Source organism: Sardina pilchardus, chromosome 13, assembly GCF_963854185.1.
Source record: "Sardina pilchardus chromosome 13, fSarPil1.1, whole genome shotgun sequence".
Classification (NCBI taxonomy): Eukaryota; Metazoa; Chordata; class Actinopteri; order Clupeiformes; family Clupeidae; genus Sardina; species Sardina pilchardus.
Window position 1 is genome coordinate 31,488,081 of NC_085006.1, and position 10,000 is coordinate 31,498,080.

The following is a 10,000-nucleotide window of genomic DNA, read 5'->3' on the forward strand; positions in this document are numbered from 1 at the left end:
CGAGGACACTGATGTATATATTCGGGTACGTTTCAGTGCCGCGTTGAGGCACGTGCTTTCCCGCTGCTCCCGCCCCTGCCCCGTCCAAGCGCCAGTCGGCGGCGGTACAGTACGTGACGTCACCGTACAAAACACCGGGAGCAGGTTGAGCGCTTGTAAACAATAACAGAGCGACTTGGTTCGGCAGAGCAGGCTGCAGGGGACCGAGGTGTATGCGAGGATAGTTTCTCAACGGCACCGGATGCTTTTGACTTGACGCATCTATTTGGTTTAGTCAACTGCACAATTGAAAGGGATGGCATGTCTTATGGCTGCCTTTTCAGTAAACAATACTACGGTGACCAACTCCATCATCATGGTAAGTGAATAACACCAATAATTCTGCTAAATTTGAATGACACTTTGACCAAATAGTGTGATCTTCTTAGTTTAGATAGACAAGCACTACGCATCAGACATGAGCCTATCAATCATGTATCCAGCAACTTGGTGCCAGAAATAGCCTACCTGCACTGAACCAAATGAACGGGAGTAACCTCCTCTTCAAGTGCTCGGAATATTAAACCAGTCTGTGTGCGTGTGGCAAAACCAATGTTCCAAACAATAATGATACAGAAAATGGAATTCGCGCTTTTAGTCAACTGAAAAGCTTTGTACTTTGACAAATGCTGTAATACTCTGAAATGCTTTTACAATGTGGAAAACATGGAATGAGAAATATGACAAGTTTTATTAAGTAAAATGTACAGTGTGTGTGTGTGATTAGTGAATGAATAAATATTGCATTTCGCAAATGTGTGTGTGTGGTTGTCATTACGCGCGACTATACCACTAAATATGCAGTTTTAGCCTACATATGCCATTTCAATAATGCAGGCTATTTTGAGAAACTGAACGCATAATCCAAAGCAGAATCTGTGGCATTTATCTATTTCCAGACAGATAAGTAACATACAACAAACAAGCGCAACGATGTAACATTGGAGGCGGTATTGTTTTACGCACGGTCTGCTGGGTTGAGTGCTGTCCGATAGTAACCCCATCAGCCCTGCGCTCTGTGGATAGAACGGATTAGATCCTTTTATACATGCAGATGCCACATTCCAAAGAACGCTGCATTAGAGACAGCGTTAAAGTTAACCATCTGCTTGGAAAAGCATTTTCAAGCTTGTGAGACAATTCCGACTTTGTTTTCTATATTTAGTGTTGTTGATCAGCCCACAAAAACCCATCATCACCTCTCTTGTCGGTCCACCGATACCAATGCCATGGTCTCTGACTCATCAGTAACGTGTGTGTAACGTGTGTGTAACGTGTGTGTAACGTGTGTGTAACGACAATTCCCTCTCAGAACACCAATGGGCCTCCTGACCTGATGCTGGACTCCAGAACTGTGTGTGTGTCCATTGATGACATGGTGTCCAACCACGTGGGGAGCCAGCAGACGCCTCTGTTGCACGGGCACCTCAAGAAGGTGGAGAATAATCTGACAGAAGCCCAGAGATTCTCCTACCTTCCACGCAGGCCAGCGGTCAACATCCAGTTCAAAGACCTCTCCTACTCGGTGCCCGAAGGGCCGTGGTGGAGAAAGAAAGGTACCGTCCTGTCAATAATCAATCAATAAATGACCAATTCAGTAGTCCCCCCCCTCCCCAACATGCCCACTGGCATGCTTTAAAGGTGACATAGAATGGAAATCATTTTTTTCTTGGTTTTCATGAATTATGAGAGGTTGTGCATAAACAAAGAGCTATCATGAACATGAGGCATGGTTGTGCCCTCCTTCATATGAAAATCTTGAACTTAGAAATAGACACTAAAAACTGCTTGCTTGTGATGCCGGACATCGCAAAGCCATTGAAGTTCAATTGGGGTTGCCAAAGAGGGCGCCATTTAGTCAAACTGACCATTTCAATGCCCAGCCTAAATATATGGTTTTAATTAGTGTTGTAAAATTGCAATTGAGTTTATTTTTTTGAAATCAAAGTTGAATATATACTATTTTAACATCAGAGAACACAGTGCAATACTCAATTCATCCATTCTATGTCCTCTTTAAAAACAAGAGCATGTGCTTACACTTGTCATTCTTACTATTTCCACTTTAAAGTGTCCCGATTCCAATGGCAAGCAATTGCATCATCAGCAGGCAACTTTAAAAGAGAATGTGTAATTAGTTTGTTTATTTCTCCCTTTGGGGGCGCGCGAGCGAGCGGCGCCGTGTGCTTGCTGTAGAGGCCCAAGGGCTGTGGGCAGATAAGCAGACCCTGGCTGTTCTCTCTCGGGCTGCAGATAGCGCAGGAGCACGCGCAGATACTGTACTAGTGGGAGCAGCAGAGAACGCTGCAGCCTCTTCTCACTTCAGCGTCATCTCACAACTATTAGCCGCCGCTTATACACCGATTTAGCGACGCTTCTTCAGGAGCAGCAGAGAACGCTGCAGCCTCTTCTCACTTCAGCGTCATCGCACAACTATTAGCCGCCGCTTGTACACCGATTTAGCAACACTTCTTCAGCTATGAGGTTAATACATGGGGGCAGTTCATATGGTATCAATATGGTTTTGTTTCTTTTAACTTGGACATAACACTGCTCTGCGGCTAATACACACAAAATTACCGTAGTTCTTTGATATGATATACCAATATAATATACCAAGCATGAAATACCCTTTTTGAATGATAAACAGTGTGTAAAAACTGCTGAGGCTATATCCCTCATAAAGCTTGCATATCTGCACGTGTGAGAGACTGAAACTATATCTCTTATAAAGCTTGTTTATTGGCACATGTGTAAGTCTTTAGACAGAACGAATCATTCAGGAACTAATCTCATATTTAGAGCCATATTTTGGATCACATTCTGACTCCTGCCAATATTTTGATTGCTGTGAATATTTTGGCAAATGTGTAACCGTATTTGATGCATTCTCCAATCTCACATGGATCTTGTGGCCATAGCATTATGCATAAGGTATTTTCCCGCAGGATAATTTTACATACTGTGAATGCGGATTTGCAGGGGGTTTGTTTATATTATTATTATTATCGCAAATTGCTAGTGGATTGGATTGGTTTTCCTGGAGCTGTTTTTTTCTCCCAGGACTGCCCGCAAACATGTAATGAAATGGACCGGCCGGCAGATCTCATGCTCCGATTTCATGCAGCACAAATCAGTTGTGCCCTGTGTGAGGCAGAGATCAGGTGGCGGGGAGGTAAAACAAGACGCTTGAAAAATAGTCCTCTCAGGGTATCTAGACAAAGCACTATGTGAGAGTAAAATAGTCCACTCAGGGTATCTAGACAAAGCACTATGTGAGAGTAAAATAGTCCTCTCAGGGTCTCTAGACAAAGCACTATGTGAGAGTAAAATAGTCCTCTCAGGGTAGACAAAGCACTATGTGAGAGTAAAATAGTCCTCTCAGGGTATCTAGACAAAGCACTATGTGAACGTAAAATAGTCCTCTCAGGGTATCTAGACAAAGCACTGAGTGAAAGTAAAATAGTCCTCTCGGGGTATCTAGACAAAGCACTATGTGAGAGTAAAATAGTCCTCTCAGGGTATCTAGACAAAGCACTATGTGAACGTAAAATAGTCCTCTCAGGGTAGACAAAGCACTATGTGAGAGTAAAATAGTCCTCTCAGGGTATCTAGACAAAGCACTATGTGAACGTAAAATAGTCCTCTCAGGGTAGACAAAGCACTATGTGAGAGTAAAATAGTCCTCTCAGGGTATCTAGACAAAGCACTATGTGAACGTAAAATAGTCCTCTCAGGGGTATCTAGACAAAGCACTGTGTGAGAGTAAAATAGTCATCTCAGGGTATCTAGACAAAGCACCATGTGAGAGTAAAATAGTCCTCTCAGGGTATCTAGACAAAGCACTATGTGAGAGTAAAATAGTCCCCTCAGGGGTATCTAGACAAAGCACTATGTGAGAGTAAAATAGTCATCTCAGGGTATCTAGACAAAGCACGTGAGAGTAAAATAGTCATTTCAGGGTATCTAGACAAAGCACTATGTGAACGTAAAATAGTCATCTCAGGGTATCTAGACAAAGCACTATGTGAACGTAAAATAGTCCTCTCAGGGTATCTAGACAAAGCACTATGTGAGAGTAAAATAGTCCTCTCAGGGTTTCTAGACAGAGCACTATGTAAGAGTAATGTGTTGTAATTGCATTACATATTTACATTGCATATTGCATATTGCATATTGCATATTTAGACAGCAAGTATTTTCCATATAGCATAAAGGCACAGAGCACACGAAGGCTGTATTTCTCTGTATTTCACATCGCAAATCGCAGTGAGCTTTAGATACAAATGAATCATCATGGCTATCATCTCCTCTAGACCAAGGCCTTTCCAATTAATGCAATCACTAAGCTATTGTTTTCTCTGAACTAGTTACATAAGCCAAGCAGTCTTAAAAAAAGTGATAATTATCACACCCTCCTCATGGGCACAGTAGCTTCTGACTACACAGTTCACCTTAAAGTGCATTTGGGGAGGGAGTTGAGGCGGTGGTGTTGTTGTTCTTGACTTGGGGAGGGAGTTGGGCGGGGAGGTGGTGGTGTTGTTGTTCTTGACTTGGGGAGGGAGTTGGGCGGTGAGGTGGTGGTGTTGTTGTGCTTGACTTGGGGAGGGAGTTGGGCGGTGAGGTGGTGGTGTTGTTGTGCTTGACTTGGGGAGGGAGTTGGGCGGTGAGGTGGTGGTGTTGTTGTTCTTGACTTGGGGAGGGAGTTGGGCGGTGAGGAGGTGTTGTTGTGCTTGACTTGACGCAAGAGCACATCTGGCTGCGGTTGCAGCGCTCTTCACTGGAGGGCTGTTCTTCACAGCTGCGCTACCCTGGGTTCATTAGGACCTCCATCTGGAGACTTCTCCAGCTCCTACCCTCTCCTCCTGCACTCTCTCTTCTCCCTCTCTCTCTCTCTCTTCCTCTCTCTTGCTTCTGTCCTGTGCTCCTACTGTACGTGTAGTCCTTGTTTGAGTGTGCTTCTCCCCATTGGCAGCACTTCTCCCGGTCTGTCTCGCTTGACCAGTGCCAAGTCAGCGAAGCTCCTTAGGTGTGGGACTCGCTGACCTTTACAGGAGATCCTTTCCTTGGCTGTGATGCCAGGGCACATCTAAGTGCAGTTGACTTTGGACGTGTCGTGGCTCTGATAGAGTCCTGATACAGCCCTGACCACCCTGACAGGGCTTTCATATGGCCCTCATATTCCACATGGCCCTGATGTGGTCCTTATATGGCCCTGACATGGCTTTCATACGGTCCTGATGTGGCCCTGATACTCCATGTGGCCCTGATATCTGATATGGCCCTGATATGGCTCTCATATGATCCTGATGTGGCCCTCATATGGCCCTGATGTGGCCCTGATATGGCCCTCATACTCCATATGGCCCTGATGTGGCTCTCATATGGCCCTGATGTGGCCCTGATGTGGCCCTCATATGGTGCTGATGTGGCCCTCATACAGTACTCCATATGGCCCTGATGTGGCTCTCATACTCCATATGGCCCTGATGTGGCCCTGATGTGGCCCTGATGTGGCTCTCATATGGCCCTCATACTCCATATGGCCCTGATGTGGCTTTGATGTGGCCCTGATGTGGCCTTTATACTCCATATGGCTGGGCTGTGATGTGGTGGATAACCAGCTCTGGGCCAGTTGTGGTCCAGATAAAGTCCAGAGTTGGCAGAACCATTTGAGCTGATCGTGTGGAAGTGGACGGCAGTGTAGAGCTTCCTGCTCTGCACACTAGGACCATGAGCTGTGTTGCCATGGTAACTAGTGACTGTAGTAGTGTACCAATGCCGCTTATGTCATAGAGCCATTCATTTGAGTATGAAGCATATCATGAATATCAAGCCTAATGCATCAGTGATGTGTCCCTTTCAGTTCTCCGGTACAAAGCAAAGCTCTGGTGCTCATTGAGACCTGCATGCTGTTCTTATCTGAATGATCTTACAGCGTTATTACTTTTATGTAATCACACAATGATTTTTCATCATTATCTTGTACATCAGGAATAATTTGATGTGTTTGTTGGCAACCAAGCTGATCTTGGACAACATTGTATAATGTCCCTCAAATTGGATGTGAAAATGCCGTGTCATGTTTGGCTTTCTCCAGCATGACTGGGTCTCGGCTCCTCATTTTAATTGCGCCGATTACAGCACCGGCATCTCAGCGGGCCGCTCACGGGGGACTTATCAGTGGGGGACTTATCAGTGGTGTGGGTCTGGGAGCACACACACACACACACACACACACACACACACACACACACACACACACACACACACACACACACACACACACACACACACACACACACACTCACAGGACAGCGTGGGTCTGGGAGCACCGGCAGCTCAGCGGGCTGCTCACGGGGGACTTATCAGTGGTGTGGGTCTGGAGCACACACACACACATACACACACACACACACACACACACAGGACAGTGTGGGTCTGGGAGCACAGGCTGCACAGCCCCATGTGCTGGAGATAACCAGCGCTGACTGGCATCACGGCGGCCATTACAGATTCATGAGCGGGGGCGGGGCTTATCATGGCCAAGGGCCAGCGGTGGGCCGTCGGCGGTGCCTCATCCTTCTGACATCTGTCTGAGTGTGTGTGTGTGTGTGTGTGCGCGTGAGTGTGTGTTTTCATCTGTCTGAGCTGCCCAGGGCTAGTGACCTGTGCTGCACCCTGGGGCAGTGGGCACTTGGGCTTCCTCTCACGTAGGCTGTGTGAGCTTTTGTGCTCTGAGCCTGAGTGTGATCGCCATGACTCACACACACACACACACACACACACACACACACACACACACACACTCATGCGCACACACTCACTCTCACTCACACTCACACACACACACACACACACACACACACACATGAAGAAGGAAAGAGAGTGACCAACATGGCTGAACTGAACAGGAAAGCAGGACCGGTTTAATCCAGCCATGCTCTGCTTCTCGTCTCTGCTCTGCTGTGCTGTGGTGTAGGGTGCTGTGCTGTGTTGTGGGGTCTGCTTAGTGGAGGTCAGAGTAAATGATGGCAAAACACACCACACACCCCCTGCGGCTGTTCCTTGGCCAGCGTGCTAGCGTGTTAGCGTGCTCTACATGTGGCAGTGTTGCTAATTGACCACGTATCCTGCTAGCGTGTTAGCGTGCTCTACATGTGGCAGTGTTGCTAATTGACCACGTATCCTGCTAGCGTGTTAGCGTGCTCTACATGTGGCAGTGTTGCTAATTGACCACGTATCCTGCTAGCGTGTTAGCGTGCTCTACATGTGGCAGTGTTGCTAATTGACCACGTATCCTGCTAGCGTGTTAGCGTGCTCTACATGTGGCAGTGTTGCTAATTGACCACGTATCCTGCTAGCGTGTTAGCGTGCTCTACATGTGGCAGTGTTGCTAATTGACCACGTATCCTGCTAGCGTGTTAGCGTGCTCTACATGTGGCAGTGTTGCTAATTGACCACGTATCCTGCTAGCGTGTTAGCGTGCTCTACATGTGGCAGTGTTGCTAATTGACCACGTATCCTGCTAGCGTGTTAGCGTGCTCTACATGTGGCAGTGTTGCTAATTGACCACGTATCCTGCTAGCGTGTTAGCGTGCTCTACATGTGGCAGTGATGCTAATTGACCACGTATCCTGCTAGCGTGTCAGCGTGCTCTACATGTGGCAGTGTTGCTAATTGACCACATATCCTGCTAGCGTGCTAGCGTGCTCTACAGTGTTGCTAATTGACCACGTATCCTGCTAGCGTGTTAGCGTGCTCTACATGTGCCAGTGTTGCTAATTGACCACGTATCCTGCTAGCGTGTTAGCACGGAAGACGCTCTCATATGTGTCAGGGAGGATGTGGTCAGAGCAGAACCTGTTGCCCACCACATCCTGCCTGGCACGGCTGTGCTTCTGTTGGTGTTCTCTCCGAAATCGAAATGCCCCCACGCGGTATTGTTATTATTTTGAAGCAGCACCTTTCTGTGACTCCTGTAATTCCACCGAAGTCGTGGGTTCGATTCCCAGTTTATGCACACAGAGGCAAAATGGATACCTTACCTGTGTTGCTAGTCACTGTGGATGAGATCTAACTAAATAAATGAGTGGCTTTTTTTTAGCCTCTCTGGAGACGTCTGTGGAAAGGCTTTTTGTTTTGCACCGTGCCATCACACACACAGACAGACACTCCAGAGACAAAACTTGGCACTGACGCTCCTCGACCAACTGTCTTGCAATCGAAAACCGTCGTGCCCAACAAATCTTTGTAATCCACACTCGAGGAGGAGAGCGATCGAGAGCTTCAGTCAGACTGCGGCAGCAAGCAGGGCAGGCGGTGCGAGGCAGCCAGGCTCGGCTCAGACGGTTACTATCGGTCAACAAACTGCAGTAACCTCAGAGAGGGGGAGGGGGAGGGTGGAGGAGGAGGAGAGAGGGGGGGGGGAGGGGTGGGGTTAAGAGGATGGAGCGATGAGCTGTGCACTTGTTAAGATAAGAGCTGAAAGTGGAGATGCCCTGTAGGAAGGCAAAACAGCATGCTCATCCACAGCTAACACATTTGTTTGTGTTTGTGTGTCTGTTTTACTGCAACGCTGCTAAGTCGAAGGAGAGGAGCATGTTAGTGCGGACCATGGGCTGTGTCTTTTAGGCAGATGTACATGTACTGTATATGGTCTGGAGAGTGTCTGTTTTACTGCAACACTGCTCAGTCGCAGGAGGGGAACATGTTAGTGCGGACCATGGGCTGTGTCTTTTAGGCAGATGTGTATGGGCTGTGTCTTTTAGGCAGATGTACATGTACTGTATATGGTCTGGAGAGTGTCTGTTTTACTGCAACACTGCTCAGTCGCAGGAGGGGAACATGTTAGTGCGGACCATGGGCTGTGTCTTTTAGGCAGATGTGTATGGGCTGTGTCTTTTAGGCAGATGTGTATGGGCTGTGTCTTTTAGGCAGATGTATATGGGCTGGAGAGTGTTCCTCACAAAGCAGCGCAGAAACAAACATGAAATCTAGTTCACACACAGCGCAGCAACCCACACGGGGCTACTGTATTGTCATGCAAAGTCTTAACAAGCACAAATAAAACTCTCTCTGCCCTGGATTTGGGTGTTGCGTTACGAAGCGTTTTGCGTTGCTTGTCGGGCGATCTGGGTGTTATTGAGTGACCCTCTGGGCCATGTGTGTGTGAGTGTGTGTGTGTGTGTGTGTGTGACCCTCTGGGTCAGCAGCGTGTCCGTGCTGTGTGTTGTGTTGTGTTGACCTGACCTCTGTCCACTCACTCAGCTCGTCTGACGGCCGCTCTGCTGTGAGCGTGATATCGCTCGCTCCCGGGCCATGTGTGTGTGTGTGTGTGTGTGTGTGTGTGTGTGTGTGTGATATCGCTCGCGGGCCATTAAATAGACATGTGGTCAGCACACTCATCAGGCGGATTAATGCCGTCTCCTGGGAACCCAAAATAAATTGGGTTTCGTCGTGCTTTTATGTTTGTGTTGTTTTTAATTCTCTTCTTTTTCTGGGGTACTTCTCTGGACATGTCTGATAGCTTCCTGGTGTTAACGGTACATTATGTGAAGTGTAGAGACATGGTGGCCTACAGTATGTACTGTACAACAGGTGCAAACAGGTGGTGTGGATGAGGATGTTTAGGACATCTGATGTCTCAGCTGCCAAGTGAAATGGAAGCAAATTCATTGACTTTCTCAAACTTGTTTTGATTTCAGTGTTAATGGCAATATCAATATTATTCTGGAATATAGTGTGTGCCTGTGTTTGTGTGTGTGTGTGTGTGTGTGTGTGTCCGTGTGTGTCTGTGTGTGTCTGTGTGTGTGTGTCTGTGGATTTTTCATTTGAATACAGTAGAGACACACTGTTCAAGTGGTCCTATTCTCTGATGATGTGAATGTTTTTATAGAGCATTTCAGAGGATTAATATTGGCAGGACTTAAGGACACTCATAAGCTGATGCACTCCCCCC

At 47.2% G+C, this 10,000-nt stretch overlaps 1 protein-coding gene across 1 annotated transcript in view; it reads left to right on the top strand.

The window, feature by feature from the left end:
- The first annotated feature begins 135 nt into the window (after positions 1-135).
- Positions 136-10,000, top strand: part of abcg1 (ATP-binding cassette, sub-family G (WHITE), member 1) — a 33,227-nt gene continuing 23,362 nt past the window's right edge. The window contains exons 1-2 of the mRNA XM_062552436.1: positions 136-358; positions 1,352-1,595. Coding sequence (XP_062408420.1) covers positions 296-358; positions 1,352-1,595 — 307 coding nt within the window. The 5' untranslated portion in view covers positions 136-295. The remainder of the gene's footprint in view (positions 359-1,351; positions 1,596-10,000) is intronic.